The sequence below is a fragment of the Octopus bimaculoides genome, chromosome 4, assembly GCF_001194135.2.
Source record: "Octopus bimaculoides isolate UCB-OBI-ISO-001 chromosome 4, ASM119413v2, whole genome shotgun sequence".
NCBI classification, from domain to species: Eukaryota; Metazoa; Mollusca; class Cephalopoda; order Octopoda; family Octopodidae; genus Octopus; species Octopus bimaculoides.
Window position 1 is genome coordinate 17959833 of NC_068984.1, and position 20731 is coordinate 17980563.

Sequence of the window (20731 nt, forward strand, 5' to 3'; positions counted from 1 at the left end):
TGTGCGGGTGGCACATAAAAGACACCATTTCGAGCGTGGCCGTTTTCGTGCGGGTGACACGTAAAAGCACCCACTACACTCTCTGAGTGGTTGGCGTTAGGAAGGGCATCCAGCTGTAGAAACTCTGCCAAATCAGACTGGAGCCTGGTGTTGCCATCCGGTTTCACCAGTCCTCAGTCAAATCGTCCAACCCATGCTAGCATGGAAAGCGGACGTTAAACGATGATGATGATGATGATGATATGGTTCATTCACACATACATGACTGCAAGTCTGCACGAGAGAGGCATGCATACACAAATGTATGCCTGCACATCTGTAACAAATCTATACTCTTCTGCATGTGCACATGCATACACAGGTATATGCACACACCAGCACTCACACATGAACACATACCTACATGTGCATATACTTTCACACCTGCACCTACATGCACCTGCTTGCAGACGTTTGTACTTTTATGCCTTACATTCCAATGCATATATTTTCTTTGTGTTAGATATGTTAGAGCATCTTTTGAAAAATGAAGGACATCAGTTGTAATCTAATCATTAAAAAGAAGTGGGGCAATTGTTGTGTGCCCAATGAACTGCAGCAGATCGTTAATGGGCTCTGCCGCAGGGACAACACAGTTGATATGCCCAGGCTGGAACATATGGCGAGGAGAGAAATTATTGGGAAGGCATCGAACCATGAAACTCCTGTTAATTGTTATAAGGTGGAAAATGTATTGATTTGATCATGACATCCAACATGTTGCAGATATAGCCATGTGTGGACAAAACTCTTGTAGAAAAGGGATAGGGAGAGCATGAACAGGAATGGTCGGTCAACATCAAGGAATGAATGAGGAGGAAGATGGTGGGAAGGTTGAGGTAACTGATGATTGGGGAAATATAGAGAGGGGGATGAATCTCTTTCTGTGAACTTTACAGCCTCCCTTGGTTATGGAAATTGATTGATGATAGTGTCTAATGGTTCATAACCATTGCTTCATATAATATATATATATATATATATATATATATATATATATATAAAAAAACATTGAAATTTGTACCAATGAATATTGACATAAAATCCTGGCAGTTGATAATTTTATTCATATTGTTTAGTCCACAAGATTAAATTAGCCTTGACTGAGCAGATTTGTCTTCACAAAAGCATTCCAGCCATGGCCGTCTTGGCAGTTAGTATATCAGTGTATTATCCGATGCATCCTTCCTTTTCTAAGACAGCAAGATGTGTTTTGACAGAGGTTTGGCTGCTGTTTATAGCAGATTTAGTATCTGCATGGAAACTTTATTGGTGGTAAGGAAATACAGTGTACAAGAAATGAGATTAAGATATTGAGACATTAGTTACTGGATAAATTCTAGACTAAGAAGACATAACACATATACACACATTGTTTCTCTCTTTATTCTAAAGTGAAAGTAGATGTCATATTAGCAAAGGAAATGTGCTAACTATCTGGCAGTCTTTATCATTTCCATTAAGGAAAAATCTTTTCTTTTCAATATCATTGTTTATATTTTGTGCATGTCAGTGATTAAATCTCATTGAGATGAATCAAGATTGGTTCTGAGTTCAAATTCCGCTATGGTTGACTTTTCCTTTCATCCTTTCGGGGTCGATAAATTAAATACCAGTTAAGTACTGGGGTCAATGTAATTGACTATCCCCCTCCCTCAAAATTTCAGGCCTTGTGCTTACAATAGAAACAATTTATTCATTCCTCATAATTCTTTGTTTCTTCAAGAGGAAATTGTAACAATGGAGTGAATTCTTATTTCTAAAAGAATAAATACTAAGCTCTGTGTATTTGAGGACTTGCTCTCCCATTTCTGTGTGTGTAGCTACATACAAAGATAACACTTATGTTTCTGGTAAAGAGAGTATTTGTGGAAGTATAGGACTTTGGAAAGAAGTGGTGTGGTTTGATTTCCAAGACCTGGGCCTTGCAGAAAGGAGGACAAGACAGGATATTGATATGTTGAATAACTGACTCACTCAAGCCATACCAGCATGGAAAAACATACATTTTAACAATGATGATGGTTGATTGAGGTCATTGACATCTAAATAACACCTTCATATTCTGACAGAATGACGAACAATGCAGAGAAATAAATAAAATATTGTTCGGGCTGAGAATTAGTTGCAAGTGTGTGAATTACTTGATTGGAATTGGTACATATTATTGCCAGGAATTTAGCACTAAGAGATGAATTGTTGGTACCACAATAGTGCTAATAATGATTTCTACATTGGCATAAAATCAAGATTTGTAGGGAGTTCATACATTTGTATCATCAGCTGAATAGACTTCTGTACATTGTTGGTGGTTTGTTTTATCAGTGCCAAATGATGAACTGTAAAGATTACTTCAGTTGGTGAACACAGGATGTAAAGGGGATGTAAACAGATATTAGTCATTTAGTCAGCACAGATTGAAGTCGTTTAGTATGCCACTTCAGTAGCATTTTATATAATGACTGTGTGTGTTGGGAGAATATGGGTGTATTTATACACTTCTCCACCTATCATTTGACTGTACTTAGATGGCTTTTTAAAACTGGAACTCTCACAAGTCATCAATTGTAAGCATTTACAGAAATATAATTTTTGCAAAATTTCTCTTTTACTTAATAAATAGCACCTCATTTCACCATTGTATTATCACAAATATTCTATTTGGTCTTTCAAGTGTATTGCTTTTGCATAATATTGTATTACTTGAATCTAATTGTTACAACTGAAAGCATAGTTAAAAACCAGGAAAAAAAAAAAAAACCCTGCTGAAAAAGTGTAGCTGAGAAATATTAAAAATAGAGTAGTTTCTAAAATTTCAATTCAGATCCCAGGAAATTTAATTGTCCATTTTGAAATTTTTTATTGTGCAAGTTTTTTTTTTTTAATATCTGAGAATAGCTTTTCTTTGATAACCTAAATGTTAAATGTCTGAAGTATGGCTTTTAGATTTGTAGAATTGGTCTGTATGACTGACTATACTTAGCATTTCTGTTTTTTTTTATAGCTTTGATATGATCTAATATAATACCGAGAAGGTAATATTTGAATATAAATGTAGAAGCTTCTATTATTATTATTATTTTGTTATGTGTTTGTGGGTGGTGGTAGATTAAGTAAAATTCTAAGTTCTGACATTGAATAACTTAATAGTGAAAAGGTAAAACACCCTCTCTCTCTCTCTCTTTCTCTCTCTGCTTTTGATTAAGCTTCCAAAGTATAGAAGTTGTATTGTGTGACTGGAATTGTACATGTTAATTTGATCATAATAAATATTCATATTCAGACATTGTGAGTGTGTGTTCTTTGAAATATTCTGAGCTTTGCTTTTTGTCTTGAATAGAATGTTTTTGTGTTTGTAATAATCTTCTATAAGTATTCTTGGTTTTTCTTTCATGCTCATCTTGATTGCAGTAATGCAAAAAATTTTTAAAGGACTTTAACAAAAATAAAAGCCTTATATATATGTGTGTGTGTGCGTGTGTGCGCATTATTTATGGTAACCTGAAGATTCTTCCCTTGAAGAAAACAGCATTTTAAATACACATACAACTACAGCATTGCAGTTTTGCTAACTTTGTCAGCAGTGTTTGCCACATAATGGTTTTAGGTTGTTTGCAGTATATTGAAATAATAATTGTTACTGAAAGTTAGAGCCAGAAATTTTAGGATAGAAATGATCCATTAAATTGGCTCCAATAGTTGACTGATACTTTGTTTAATCATTCCCAAAAAGATGAGACGAAGTTGCTCTTGGCATGATTTGAACTCTGGATATATGAAAAGCCAGTATGAATACTGCAAGGCATTTAAAAATTTTTTCTAATGCTCTTACAATTCTGCCAGTCTACCATTTTAGTGTAAAATACAATAACTAGTAATAATATTATGATTGTATATATACATGTATGTATATATACATGTGTGTATATACTTGTGTGTATAAGGACTTTTTTGTATGTTTTTTAGAAGTTGAATAAATTAAATATTTCTTGCTGGCATGCAATATGGCATTTCCTCCATTTATAAAAAAATGTGACAGTAACAATGTTAAATGACAACTTGAATTATTCAGCAGCTTGTTACCTTATTAGATTAGTATGACATTGTTGTATAGAAGCTCTTTACTGGAATTTTAGCATCGCTGCTGCAAACTTTGGATAACTTTGAATTGACATACATGGAAACCTACTCAATTGTACCATTTCAAAATAGTTTTGTATTGTGAACATTTAATCCACAAGTATCTGTTGTTTTTTTAATTACTTTTTCTGTTTATTGTTTATCTCTTTTATTCTCTTTTCAATTGCTTATTTCTGTTTCTCTCTGAGATGTTAAGTTTGAGACACTGAAAGGAGTAGATGTGGAAACAGTTAGGTGGGAATGCTCCCCTGCTACCTAAAGTTTATTTGTGGAATAAAAATTAAATAAAAGTATAATTATTGAAGTGCTAACTTCATCTACTTATTGCTGCTGTTCAACCCTTCTTCTCTGATTTAGCAGAACTATAATTGGACATTCCAGATTTTGGCCTATTGCAGAGACCCTAATTCGTCCATGGCTGTCTACTTGAGTGGAACATGCTGTCCCTAACTTTACATTTTAAGGGAACTTAGGGTTGCATTTCAATGAGTACTTTTCACAAGATGTAGGATATGATTTGAGGGAAATTTGGCTGCCATTTCCAACAAGTCAAGTAATTGTAGAGATCTCCATCATTGAATTGCTCATCTATATGTAGATGCTGGTTGTATTTCTGTCCCAAACTTTATCTCTCCAGAATAATTCCTGGAACTTTATTTATAGACAGAAGGCTGAAAAGTGAAGACCACTTTCTAGAGATAAAAACGAAGAACAATCTAATGCAATGCCAAATTCTCGCTTTGCAAAATTGATTAGTCTGATCAGAAAAAATGTATATCAAATGAAAATATTTTAACTTTAAGAAGCAAGGTATTAATCATATAATTCACTAATGGTTTTAGACTGTTTTATTTTATTGCTCTCATAAATGATAGAAGGCAGTTTGACCTTGGCTAGATCTATATTTCAGCACAATGAGGTGCCAAAATAGAATCACAGATATTCTATTATTCTCATCTTCTCATTATTTATTAATTTTATTAGCCAATCCAGGATAATTCACAAGTATCCTAATTCTTGCATGCAAAAGTTGTATTGTTAGAGTAAATGACTTTAGTCTAGACTGTAAATGTTCGTGGCTGTAAATGTATATTGTGGTAACAAATGAAGAGAAGCTTCAGAGAAAACATTATTTTCTGCAATTTAATGACTTCTCTGATAGGTATGATGTTTCCTCAAATTTTATGGGAGGATATATCCAATTATATCAACCTCATTGTTTGACTGGTATTAGTTTTTTATTGGTCTCTGGAGTATAAATGGCAAAGTTAATTTCAGTGAGATTTGAATGTAATAAGACATCACTAAAATACTCCTGATCGTTGACCTTACTGATTCTGAAACCCCATCAACCTTAATTTTCCAGAATTTTCATTATACTAAAAATTATAGTTGCAGTGCTAAGTTTTATACTTTCAATTGGTATGTTTCTGTGATATGTTTAACAAAATTGTACTAAATAATTTCATAATTTAATACCACTTTCTGCATAATTCCACCTGTGCTAATGTTGGGCATTATTTACTGTGTAAGAGATGAATCCCTTAGTGAACAGAACATAGTTTGTTCAATAAAGTAATCTTGACTTGCTAGAAATAATAGCCAAATTCCCTTCAAATCACATACTCAGGGCTACATCATCCAATGTAGCCTATAGATGAATACCACTATAACATAATGCATTGAAAGGTAGCACTGATACTAACATCATGTAGGTTGTTCTCGGATAAATGTCTTCATTTTGCATTGATTATTTTCTGTAAATATGTCAAACCCTTTTATCTTTTGCATTCTGTCTTTTACAAGAAACTATATCAATATATTTTCTTTCTTTGCAGAGGTTGATCTGGCTGCAAAATGTATTGTAAATATGGATACCACACAAACTGTATTGTTTCATCCAAAAGACAGGTAATTTTTTTTTTTTAGATTGATTGTTTGAGATGCATACATAATACACTAATACATGTGGCATACGTGCATATTCATATACATGTATGCACACTCAACCAGCATTTGTGTGGTCATTTGATCTTGTTCGGGAAACTTAATCCATGATAGTGGAGAAGCCCTTGTGCATGACCAATATTTGAAAGGAATTAGTGTTTGTATCTGTAAGAAATATACTTTATTTTTGTCCAGGACGTTGCACATATTCACCTGAAATGAAACAAATGTATTTAAAATAAGCCAACACAGTACACTGCTTCTTTAAGTCTTTTGGGTTCAGGTATTTAGAGCTGTGTTCTGTGTTTTGGAGACATAGCCAACTCATTGTGGCAAGGGAAAACAGACGTAACTGATAATGTTGCTGAGGATACACACATGCACTGTCGTGTTTGCAAGCACATATACAGATGCATTCATGAATATGGACATTCGTGTGTGCATACCTATGGATAGTCTGTACTACATTCTTGCATTCCTGCTCACACACGTGTGAAAGTACAGATGTATACAGAAATATCTGTATGAATCTGCACATGTGTATTCATTGGGTTATGCGTGTGTGTGTGTGTATTTGTGTTTTATCATCGCTGTTTACCTAGTCTGTACAAAGTTTGCCGAATGTTTGAATTTCTGAAAACAACAAAAGCTTGTTGATTTATGTATTTGAGTGAATCAAGAAATACATTAAAAAAAAACTGCTTTAGAAATATTTGCAAGTTCTTTGATTTTTTTTTTTTCTTTTTTGTTTGCTTTTTATTATTGTTGTTCACATATTTGGCTTACCATCAGTTTTGGTGTAAAATGTTTTTAATAATAATGACAAACAACACTAGACTGATAATAAAATTGTGACAGTGACCTACATGTGTGAATGGGTGTATTTATTCGGTTTTCATATTTAGTCATGTGTTTATTTTGAAAATTAAGAGCGAGGTTATTTTGCTAAAGTTAGTTTTAATAAGTTTCTGTTTTTCCGTATGCAAGCACAAAATGTGCGTCTGTCTTGAGCTAACATTAAAATGGAGATATTTTGTTATGTCTCTAGCTCTTTCTTATTCCATTGAATCTGAAGGTTGTTGATGAATTTTCTCTGCTCTTTTAGAGAAACTCGACTGAGTTAAGTAAAAGAAAAAAGTTTAATGTAAATGTATCTTCTGATGATCATTGTTTTAGTTGCTCAATCAGCTGGACTCTTTTAAGGAGATATTCTTACAGGTACAAATGAATGTTAGGTACGCTGGTAAAATAATTCTGTGCAGATGCTTAAACTCACATTTATCCTGTGCAATAATTAAAATGGAAGATACTGCCATTTGAAATTTCTCTATAGCAAGCTAGTTTGTTTTAGACAATTGTAAATACTTCAGGTCACAATGAAAGCTTAAAACCTGTTCTAATGAATATTTAATTGCTCAGTACAATAATTGGGATTTGACAAAACACACATTTGAGTACCTATAAAGGACAGTTAAACACTGTTATAGCCTAGCCACATTTTTAGTTGTTCAGTATAACACTTGAGAAAATGTTTTTTTTTTTCATATATTTTAACCAGGCTAATATAGAAATTTGATCTAGTTGGGTTTTAAAAAAAAATTTCTTTGAATTGTGATGCTTATGAAGTGTAGTTTGCTAAGCCTTATTTTCTGATAATATCACATAAAGAGAAGCTACTTACATAACTAGGCTCATTTACTTAGCGAAATTATAAGAGGAAGGTACTTATTTATTACTATACAGCTCCCTCAACAGCTCTACTTTTCCCCTCTCTTCACCTACTTTGATTACAATGGAGAGAATGAGTGTGGTTTAGAATGACAAGTAGCTGTAGTATCAATTTAGTATCAGGATGTGTAATCTTTTTGCTAACGATAATTATGAAATAACATTAATTGAACCAGGTTATTCTAAATGGGGGTCTCCTTCTTATCCTGTCTATATATTTAAGCTGCTTAATACTCATTTTGCTGACCACCTTCAAATATGGTGCTAACTAATAATTGCAAAATATCCATAGTTGCTTGTAGGCTTAGATGATTAATTAATTTACAGTAGTTATTAAAGAAAATATTTTAAAAGAAATTATACAAATATTAATTTCCGAAATTATTAAACCAAACATTACGAAGAATAAGGAAATATAGTTAGTTCCTGAAACTAATTTCTCTGTTCATTTTCTCCTTTTTTTTTTTTTTTTATGTTATAGAAATATTGGTGTTTATGTTAAGGCTTCTAGCTGCAAAATCATAATGGACCTATCCAATTAATTCTAGAATAAGTGCATTAATCTGCTGATGGAGATGATAAATTAGTCTATGAATAAATGATAATTTATTTAGGAAATGTGATTGTTGCCTTTAGTAGATTCTGCTTTGAAAGAATTAAAAAAAAAAATTGTGTTGGACCTCTTTGCTTTCCTTTCTTCTTTGTAAAGTGCAGTGTAACCTTTTACAGAGCATAGATAAGTGGGTGATAGGAATTAAATTTCTGGGCACACGGTGCAATCAGTGGGTGTATTTCAGATGTACCGAGGAGTATAAACCACCATTTCAAGTGCTTTGTCACAATGAATAGAACACATCAAGCACCACCATCACCTGCTGCTGTACTTGTTGATTGGAAGTAGTTGTGAAGTTCTGTTATTAGGTGATCCAATTAATGAACTTGGTGATGACAAGGTATTATTACATGTTTTCATAGAAGAGCAGTTAGATGGTATTAGAAGAATATTGTTATTGGGAAGCAATATATGAGCCATAAAATTAAAATATCAACAAAGGCAGGATCAGAAATGAAATGATTATGAAATGCTTCATGTATAATGTTCTTCATGCTATTTGGGCTGATCACCTTAGCTTCCAATTCATTAACTTTCATCTGAAAATGGAGATGAGCCTCCTCATTCCTCTGGGAATCTTTAAATACTTCTGTGTAGTTTAAATAGTTATTTTATTGATTTTTGGGAGGATGAAAGGCCTGATGAGGTTTTGTATTGGGGGTGGTGCAGCAATCATGACTGTTAAATAATCTGTATTTTACTGTTCAAAGTTATGTGGTAGAAATTACAAAGAGTATCACACTCTTATAAAGTTGGTGGATTTGAGATGTTTTCTTTGGTGACTTTGTTCTGAGTTCGATTCCACTACATGACAAATTGGGTACAACCAAAACTTTGAGTGCAACGATTGTTGGAAACTGTACTGAAGCTCAGTGTTTATCTGCATCATTGAGGTGGCGATGAATGAAGTGTCGAGTAATATGTGCGAAATTGAACATTTATCCCCATAAGAAAATAGTATTTAAAAATGAAAGAATTCTGCTACATTATCTGCATTAAGTAAAAGAGTTAATGCATGGTGGGCATTAAAAAGTAATTGGGAATAAATTTGGTGAGTAAAAAATACTGTTGGGAACTTGCAAATGACAGTCTTTAAGTTAACCCTTTCGAGCAAAGAGAATCTAAGAAAATAGATCTAAAAACAAACATTAGAATTATGTAAAGTTTTTCTGTTGTCTGAGGTATTGTCTTTGGATATCTAAATGGCAGGAGGATTTGATTAATCAAGGTTAAATCCTACCAAGAATTATATTTGACATTTCAATTTAGTAAGAGAAATAATTCATAAACAAGAAAAAATAAAAAGGAAACATTTCTGTATTGAATGCTAAATTTTTCAGACTTTTTGTGTATTCATTTATAAGTTTTCAGTTCATTATTATATTTCAAGACTGATTTGGTTTTCTTATTTACAATTTACTGATTTCCTCCTCTTCTCCATCCCCAATGATTTCTGATTCTCAGTCATGCTAATTATTACTTCATTTTCTTTATAATTTTTATGAAAAATTGTTTATTGTAGTTTAATTATAACTGAGATACGTATTATTTATTCTATCATGATTGACTGTATTTTTGTCCTTGCAAATTAAGTCTGTAGCTAATTAATTATATTTACTGTTTGTGCTTACTGGCCTCTGGAAACTGATTTTAATTTGATGAGAAATCAACAGGAATGCATAATGTATTGATTCAACAAGTCATCATTCTAGCAATATACCTATTGTTGAGATAAGCTTACATCTTTTCTGCTATAATCTATATGGACTACATTGAACTCTTTGTAACTGGACTTGAACAAAGAGACTGGCTCAGACTGTTGCTCTTTTCTTTAGGTATAAATAAAAGGATTAAAAGTATATAAATGCTTCTCAATGTTTGATATTTGGATGATAGTAATGTCAGTGACCCACTCACTATTGTCATTGTTTAACCCAAATTGGCCAACCACTAGCCATATTTGGCTTGGAAATAAGTAAACCTATACAAATCTGAGCTTGTCTTCATGCTGTGCACCTCAATGAATTGCTTCCTAATATTCATGCAATGTTGGCTGAAGAACTTGAAATCTTTTATCCCATCCAAATTGGTTGCATTCGTCATTTCTCTAAATGAAACAAACTACATGAATGCCTGAACGAAATATCTAGATGCATTTCAGTCCTATGTCATGCCGAAAAACTGCTTTGCTATGCCCAAAGTAATGTAGTTCCTCTATACAACTGTAGTGTATTAGGTAATTGATTACTTCACTGCCATTGATCAATTGATAAGGGTGTTAGCAAATAAATTCAACGACACTTGGTTACAAACCACCATCATAGCAACACATATTTGCACTCTTGGCCCTCATCACAACATTTCAGTAGGTTGATTGCATCCTTTGAGATGCTTCTGTCAGTAAAATTATGACAGTCCATCAGAACAAGTGACTGAAGGCATACATAAAAATGGTAATACCATTAGTGTTGAACATATACTGCCTGCTTTATAGGAACAGCCAATTCTTTTTGGCATTGAAACTATACTGATATTGAAAAAGAAGCAATGGAATTGAGATGAGACAGTAGTTGAGACTTCATCATTGGCAAATGCACAAGCATTACAAAATTGAACTTGATTATTCTAAATGGGGGTCGTCTCATTCTTATCCTGTCTATATATTTAAGCTGCTTAATACTCATTTTGCTGACCACCTTCAAATATGGTGCTCGCTAAAAATTGCAAAATATTCATGGTTGCTTGTAGGCTTAGATGATTAATTTACAGTAGTTATTAAAGTGGTGTTTGGTTCAGTTGTCTTCCAGTGCCCTAGATTGGTATCATGCTGGACAGTGGTGCTTTCTAAGTGATGTGCTTCTTTCTGTGGGCTTGGATGTGTGCCAAATGTTACATGGGTGTGATTAATAGGTCAAGCTGAAAAGGTTTCCTGCATTGTCAGGCTGTTTCAGATACCCCGAGATGATATCAAACAATCCTAAGGTTGTGCAGGTGATGCATATCGACTATTGAATGCTGTGATGAGGGCCAATAGTGCTAATAGGCTTCTGCAAGACTCCTTTCACAGGTAGAACTGGTGGCATTGTAAACAGTGTTGCTGGTAAACTGTGAGTCTTCATTATCACCATCAAAGGGAGTTGAAGTGACAGGTCCAGTAGCTTCTACATCATCTTGTGGCTACAAATTGATTTGTCTATATTTTGTGTGTCAATGTGTTGCTGGAATATTGATGGCCACACCCTCTCTATTATTGTATCCAATTTATGGACTCAACAGCTGTGTGCTACTTAACTGTTCTGCCCACCAGCATGGTTAGGTTAGAAATATTTGTTTAGTTTATACATTTCTCATGGCACCAGCAGACAAAATGGAAAAGCCGTTGCTATGGAGTATAGCAAGGGAACTGTGGTGGTTAGGATTAATCTGGTTGGTTGAAATTAATATAGTAAATAAGACCTGAAGAAACTAGTGGCTGTACAAAAACGAATGCTAACACTGACTGTGTGAGTATGAAATCAATGAAATCTCAATCTGATTTGGAGTGTTACTTTGGATCAATGTTCACATATTGAGTTTCATCATAAACTACAAAGAAATAATTAGAATAAAATGTACAACTGATTTAAAAACTCATCATATTCATTGTTTTCTCTAATGCTGAAAATGAAAAATTAAAATTACATTTCTTTTAATTTTAGTTCCATTCTTAAAAGACAAATTCTCTTTTGAGAATGTTTGTGTTCCATCTTTGTCATCAGCCAATTGTCTTTGTTTCTAACATTTCCAGCCTGAATGGTTATTAGTAATGATCTTCACTAAAACAGGATGGATTCTTGCATACTTCTTGAAGCTAGATGTTGCAGTGATTGTCCAATCTGTCTTATGAATTATCATTTATTCAGTGGCATAATTAGTGTTCTCCACCTAGGGTATCCCTTGAGGCTTATACAGTAAGCTCCAAAGTGTCACCCCGATAAAGTTGTCCCAGGCAGACGCACCCCGCCAAGCTCTGCTACTATCTCTTTTTGTCTAAGAGAAAAAAATCTGAAAAATCATTGTTAGATACAGTAATACTTTGAGTTGATTGTGAAAAAACTGATTAAGCCTCTTGTCTGTAATCTATGTATGTACCTAGTCATGTGACAACAGAACGATTTCTTAATATTTATGTGTTCAGGGACACTTTTTTTTTTTTAAAGTAAGCTTATCAACTAGCTGCAGGCATGGCTGTGTGGTTAAGGTCATTGTGCAACCACAATGTTTTGGGTTCAGTCCCACTGCGCAGCACCTTAGGCAAGTGTCTTTTATTATAGCCCCAAGCCAACTAATACTTTATGAGTGCATTTGGTAGATGGGAACTATGGAAGCTCATCATGCCTGTGTTGGTGTCTTCCCTCCTACATGACAGCCGTTTGTCTCTGTAACTTAGCAGTTCAGCAATAGAGACTAATTGAATAAGTACCAGATTTTAATACTAGGGATGATTTGTTTGATTAAAAGATAACTCTATTCTTCAACAGTCAGTCAAATTTCTAACTGCTTTTATTTGCAACATAAATAACCTCTTCTCTGGGATTTCAGATTTTTATATACCCTGTATTAAGAAAGTTTTCTTTTCTGGAATGGCATCAAGAATCTTTCTATATTTTTGGCTTTCCATTAAGCTGCAACAATTCAAACTAAAATATGAATTTTGTTCACATCATGTCTTTAATTTTTTGGTTGATTGGTTCAGAAGCTTTGTTCTTTCGTGTCAGATAAACAAACATTTCAAATATATAACTGTTTTCTGTATTAATGTTACTATGTTAGCGACAATAATATATCCAACAGGATTGTCTTTCAAATACTTCTTTTATGAAACAAAGCAAAATAGTAAAATTCATCATCACCGTCATTGTTTAACATCCACTTTTTCTTGCTTGCATGAATTGGACAGAATTTACTGAGGCAGATTTTCTGTGATTCGATACCCTTCCTATCACCAATCCTGAGCAGTGGAGGTATGAGACTAGTGAACTTCTGAGGAACAAATCATTATAGTAAGGCGGTGAGCTGGCAGAAACGTTGGCATGCCGGGCGAAATGCTTAGTGGTACTTCGTCTGCCATTACGTTCTGAGTTCAAAGTCCGCCGAGGTCAACTTTGCCTTTCATCCTTTCAGGGTCGATAAATTAAGTACCAGTTACATACTGGAGTCGATGTAATCGACTTAATCCCTTTGTCTGTCCTTGTTTGTCTTTATGTTTAGCCCCTTGTGGGCAATAAAGAAATCAGAAATCATTATAGTAGAGAGAGAAAAGATAAGTGAGAGGCGACAGCATGCCTGTGGGTCAGAGCCTGGAGTGGATCTGTTGGCATTTGAATGCAAGCCAGTTTGGTGGGCCTGCTCAATGTAGTTCAGAATGTCTGTGTGCATAATTGCATTCCAGATATCGGTGCAGTATTCCATGAGCCTCATTTCAGCTTTGTAGAATGTCAGTAGCTGTTGATTAGTTATATAAAGCCCAGTATGACATTCTGGACATGTTGTGGTCTTACTACTAGTCAGTGTTTCTGTATACCTATAGATTCTAGTTGTGGCCTCGGCAATAAAGGACTGAGGAGTGGGTAGACTTTATCAGAGCCTCACAATTGCTCTTCCTCTGCACTTATTATTAGTACTTTCTGTTTTTTTTTGCTTTATTGTTAGAACAATATAAAGTTGAAGAGATACTTGGTGTGGCTCTTGTGCTAACATGCTGCAACAAAGAAATAGTATTAGTCATAAAGTTGTTTAATGGCCGAGTAATTAATATTTAGTTAGTCAAAGACTTAAAAGAAATTCTAAGACTGCCATTTTATTACAAACCTGAGACTGCTCCTACTTCTAAAACAAAAAAAAAAAACAAAAAAAAAGAAAACTTCAGTTTAAAGTGATCCAAATAAAAACAATAAAACCTTCCATTCAAATTTCATGTTGATTTGTTCTAAGCACTAGTTTAATAAGTTCTTTTACTAAATTCGTCATTGTTTTAAAAGTTAATTGAAACAATGGTGTTGTATTTCAACAGAAATATGGCAATAAAAGTGTTAAACTGTCAGCTTTAAATAACAAAAAAACTCTACTTGTCTGCTGTTATTTTCTTAAAATATCTTGTATTTTCTTACTGTCACATCTTATCAATCTAATTGCACTAGTTGAATTGGTTTTGTTGATTCAGTCGTGCAAGTACATATTGGTTTTTGTTATAATCTTATGTTTCATCAATCTTGCTAAGTACTTTATGGTTAGTTTTCTATACAAAGTGTGATAGTTGGTTATCATAGTTCTCAACTAATTGGTTTTATTTTCATTTTGTTTTTTTTTCTTTATTTTTATCAAGATGGTGCAGTGACTGAATTGATGACTGGAGCATCATGAAATGATTGTTTTAATGAGCATTATTTAACAAACAGACAAGATAGTGAATGAAATCGCTTGCTTGAGCTTTTTAAACACTCGTCACTCATGTTAAATATGCAGTGACCTAGTGATTGCTGTATTTTCAGGTATATACGGTGCACCCCAATTTTGGCAGGCATAATCTGTGAGAATAAAAAACTGAAGCTAACCCCAAATCCCCAAGCTGAATTCTCATGCGTTTTCATGTGAAGGAACCAGGAAAATTAAGACTGATACCATTTAGTAAGCTAGTATGTATCTTAAGCAACTTACCCCAAATGGGAAGATCTGCAAACAGATCTGACTTGTTTTGGAGAATTTGTTGCAATTGCTTTCTCCAGAGTCGTATCCCAATGATGATCATATTCGTTGCAAAAAATCATGTAAAAAAAAAAAAAATTGCTGAAAATAATTGAATTTCGCAATTTCGATTATTCCCAAAATTTATTTCAGAGTTATAAATATTGTTCTGGTACAAAAAGATTTCTCAAAAAATCACTACAAAAAAATCACCAAAAACAATCGCAGTAATGAAAACTTGGAAATTCAAAATTTCAGGATTGCAGGTCTGAATTTCGCCTAGAATATTTTTAATTTACTCACTAAGTCGGTCTGATTCCAAAATGGTATATGTTGGGCTAGGGCCTCTAGGAGTAAGGTTGAAAATGTGTGACACATGCATTTATTATATTAGATTATGGTGGGCTGTTACGATATTTACCTTAAAACTACCAATTATCATCACTGGCCTCCACTGTCACCAGAACTGTCCATCATTAATAACACTAACCAAGTCTACCCTAAGCCTGATCTTCTGTATATAAGGTGCAGAGGAACTTTTGGTGGGGAGGGAAGTGTGCCTTATATGCTAGAAACTATGGTAACTTTTTAGAAATGTGTATCAACTGTGCTATTGACTGCCAATTACAGTAAAGAAAGAAAACAAACCACTTTCTAACTTGTAGAAATAAAGCAATACAGCTACTTTACAAAATTTGAAGAACCAGCACACTCATACTAATCTCACTTTGCAAACCATGTGGTTTGGGGCATTTTGGGGTATGTCCTTTACTAGCACTTCAGACTGACTGATTCCATGTGAGTGAATTTGGTTGGTGGAAGCTTTGTTGAAGCCCATTAAAACAACACTGGTTGTCAAGTACCTAGAGAACACAAAACACATCGCCATGTAATGTCTGTTTTTCCATGCTGGCATGGGTTGGATGGTTTGGCAGCAATCTTATTTCTTTATTACCCACAAGGGTCTAAACATAGAGGGGACAAAGAAGGACAGACAAAGGGGTTAAGTCGATTACATAAACCTCAGTGCGTAACTGGTACTTAATTTATCGACCCCGAAAGGATGAAAGGTAAAGTCGACCTCGGCGGAATTTGAACTCACAACGTAGCGGCAGACGAAATACTGCCAAGTATTTCGCCTGGCGTGCTTACGTTTCTGCCAGCTCACCGCCCTAGAGATTGACAGCAATCTTCTAGCTTGCCAGTTCCTGTCAAACTGTCCAACCCATGCCAGCATAGAAAATGGACGTTAAATAATGATGGTATAGTGTGTATGTTGGTTTGTTTATGTCTTCATACCTTAGCAGTTCAACTAAGCATGGAAAATGGATGTGTGTGTTTTTTGTCCCCATACCTTAGCAGTTCAACTAAGCCTGGAAAACGGACATTAAATAATTGTTTGTTGGTTTGTTTATGCCCCCATACCTTAACAGTTCAACTAAGCATGGAAAACAGACATTAAATAATTGTGTGTGTTGGTTTGTTTATGTTCCCCATAACTTAGCAGTTCAACTAAAAAGACTGACAGAATAAGTACCAGACTTTAAAAAATAAACACTCAGGACAATTTGTTCAGTTACACCCTTCAAAGCAATACTCCAGCATGGCCGTATTTAATGATTGATACTAGTAAGATAAGACACTGAAAACAAGGAAGCTGTTAAATGATAAGGCCTTGTCTGGTAATGAATCTCGATATGCTGCTGTGAAGGAATTCTTCATAAAGATGGGAATTTGGTGATCTTTGATGCATAAACACATTTGGCATGACTTACTAACCCTGAGGTGGGAATATTCTAAAATAATTCTGAGCAACAGGAAATTTGTGTTGTAGTGGAGTTTGCCCTTGAATTTTATTACATCAGTTGTTTCATTGTAGTACTCGGGGGATTCGAGTTGTTTCTTGGTAGGACGTTTGATGAGGAAGATGAAGAATAGTTTGTCTGTGTGATGTCTGATCTGGGAAATGGTTGAGCTATGGGGAATTGTAGACGGTTGGAATGATCTTTTTACTTCAAACAGTGATGCTAATTTTATTTTGTGCTAAAGCTATGGCAGTGAGTAGAATTGAGGTTAAAGCAAATAGAAATGAACTTCAAGTGAAGCATCACAAATTGCTAGTTTATTGGTAAAATAGATTTATACTGAAGGATTGTAATATACACATTGTGTGTGTATGTGTGTATAAAAATTTATTTTGGTCAAGTTAGTATCTTGCTATTTTGTCTGAAGATCCTGTGTATTCACAGGTGAAACTTGGAGTAGCAAGAGACAAATTAATAATAAAAATATTCTTTCCTACTCTAGGCACAAGGCCCGAAATTTTGGGGTAGGGGGCCAGTTGATTAGATCGACCCCAGTATGCAACTGGTACTTTATCAACCCTGAAAGGATGACAGGCAAAGTCAACCTTGACAAAATATGAACTCTTAATGTAAAGACATGAAATACTGCTAAGCATTTTGCCTGGTGTGCTTAGGTTTCTTATTTCTTTATTGCCCACAAGGGGTTAAACATAAAGGGGACAAATAAGGATAGACAAAATTAAATCAATTACATCGACTCCCGTGCATAGCTGGTACTTATCAACCCCGAAAGGATGAAAGGCAAAGTCGACCTTGGTGGAATTTGAACTCAGAACGTAACGGCAGACGAAATACTGCTAAGCATTTTGCTCAGTGTGCTAACATTTCTGCCAGTTTACCGCCTTTTAATAATGAAAATATATTTCTGTTATTGAGCACTCTTTCACCCAGTAGTCAACATTAGACAAGTGTGTGTAGAGAGAGAGAAAGAAAGAGAGAAGTTGGGTTTTGGTCCTTATTTGTGCAGGCCCTGTCTAACTTAATTGCAGCATATATAGTAGTCTTTTAAGTCATGTTTTGGGGCACACTGTAGCCACTTGAGTTGGGAGTTGTTCCTTTTCCAAAATATATCTGAGTATTGGTGGTTTGTCTTACATTTCATGAAGGACACGGGTGTTCTTTTGCAGTTTATTTTGAGATAATATTGAAATGAAGCAGAACCAGTTGAGGTTAAAAAAGCTGTAAAGTTGTGTTGCAATGTTATGCGATGCAAGCTCTCCCCTCTCTGCTCTCCTCCTCTTGCCCTCCCTCTTTCCCCATCCCTCCCCTCCCCCTCTCTACATTATTATTATTTTTACTTGCTTGTCATTACATTGCAGCCATGCTAGGGTACAAAATTTTCATGTACATCTTCAACTCATATTCTCATATACATGTATACAAAAGACACTTATATGTTTATATACTTTAAATGTATGCTTGCATCGAGTACACAGACTTCTGACACACTTGTGCATATGCAAACACATTTACATATGCAGATAGATTCTTAAATGTGCACATTTATGTACATGCATTAAACATACATGCATCACATACACCATCTCGTACATGTACATAGTCTCACACATATACACCCCCCCCCCCTCCATTCTTCTCCCTTTTCTCACATACACACATGCAATTATTTTTCTGTTTAACATTAGCTGCAAGGTAGTATTTTTTTTGACTCATCCTTTTATGAAAAGCCCTGTTGCTTTTTTTTTATATTTTATATATTACCCTTTCAGGTTTTTGAGATGGTGCAGTCTATTTAGACTAGTTGAATAGATTTGAATTTATAGTTGCTTTAATTTAATGTAAAAATCTATTGATTTATTCAGTGCAGTGTGTATATTCATTTAAAATTGCTTCTGACTTTGAAAAATATATACATTATTTTCCTCTACTCGAATTATCTATCAAATGAAAGAATTGAAATCTTTTTTCTTTTAATGCTAAAACCTGTAATTACAAGAATAAAAGAATCAGTCTGTCACATATGTTTGTTTGGTTTATCGGACTGAGTTAAATCTGTTAACTTATTTTCAGTTAGTATTATCTTTTAGCTTTGATTATATTGAGTTTATGAACTCCCAATATATATATATATATATATATATTTATATATTTATATCTATATTTGACTTGCACATTGCTTGGAAGTTTTATATTGATTTGTAGATATATATCTACCACTGTCTTTAATATATCAAAGAATTTGTCATTTTTTCTTCCTTTTGGAATGAAAGCCTGAACCTGATAGTAGTATATCATTTGAATGACAAGCTGCAGATATCTCATTCTTCCTCTCCAGACTGATAGCTTTTCTGCTTGATGCCGTGTAATATAATTGAAAGAATTTTAGTGTGTTTATGTATGTATGCATGTATGTAATATATATATATATATATATATATATATATATATCTTTTCAGTAGTTTCCATGTCAATATTTTGTTTAAATTTTAAAGAATCTTGCTTATAATCAATATAGTATCTTTATCAGAAATTATACCATTTTACATTCACTTTCCATGCTGGCATGGTTTGGATGATTTGGCAGGAGTTGGCAAGCCAGCAGACTGTGCCAGTCTCCACTACCTGCTTTGACATGTTTTCTACACAAGGGTGTGTGTGTGTGTGTGTGTGTGTGTGTAAATATATATATATATATATATATCTGTTCCTGTCAAGATAATTTTTAAAATGTTAATTATGTCAATATTTTTGAATAAGAATTTCATAGACCTGTGGCCATTACAAGTCTGCCCAGAATGGTGAGGTTTGATGAGATTGATGTTAAACACAGACTTCTGTTATGTGGCTGTAGAGAAAAAAAAAAAAAAAAAACATGGTACAGGGAAGAATTTCAGAAGGTGGCTGTTCTAGGAGAGGAAGGATTGCATAAGTGTTTAGAGTTTTGTCTGGGAGGTGAACTATAGTAAAGGTGATGATGATGATGGGAAGAGGAAAGTTAGGTAGGATGAGTGACCCTGGGTAGAGACTGCATGCAGATTGCAAGTTTAGACAAGCGAGGTTGTAGTTTTTGTTGTAGTGGTAGAGTGAGGACACATCTGTGAGTCCTTGCTGATCGGTTAAAATGGCCTTTTGCAAATCCCACCTTTCGATCAAAGGAATGAACACATCATAAATTCTTATCTATATCTAACTGTCTTGCTTCTCTATCAATTTGGTCAAATAGTATTCTTATTGCTTGTGAACCAAAGAAACTTCTATGAAGTTAATTGAACTACTGATATAGCTGCCAAATCTCCTTTTCAAGCTCTTCCTTGCTATCTTTGAACTTACATGTTCAAGCTCAACATCTTAAGACTGTATTTTCATTATCAAGACAAGTTTATCAAGAATTCTGATAGAATAAGAAAGGACAGTACTATTAATTTCCTTCATCTGTCTGGGTTTCAAAAGATTTCCTTCAACTATTCAACAATTACTAATTTGTTTTATGGTGTTTTTCATCTGTTCCTTTCCTCCTGTGGCTAAGAAACAAGTACCAGTAATATAATCTGGGATTGATGCAATTATTTTTTTTTTCCTCTATAAAAGTTGTTTGATACACTCCACTTACAGACGCATACATTATTACTCTTTACTCTTTTACTTGTTTCAGTCATTTGACTGTGGCCATGCTGGAGCACCTCCTTTAGTCAAGCAAATCGACCCCAGGACTTAT

The 20731-nt window shown here is 34.2% G+C and overlaps 1 protein-coding gene across 1 annotated transcript in view; it reads left to right on the plus strand.

The window, feature by feature from the left end:
- Positions 1-20731, plus strand: part of LOC106881370 (kinesin-like protein KIF13A) — a 696895-nt gene that overhangs the window by 40142 nt on the left and 636022 nt on the right. The window contains 1 exon segment of the mRNA XM_052966922.1: positions 6018-6090. Within this exon segment, the coding sequence (XP_052822882.1) occupies positions 6018-6090 (73 nt within the window).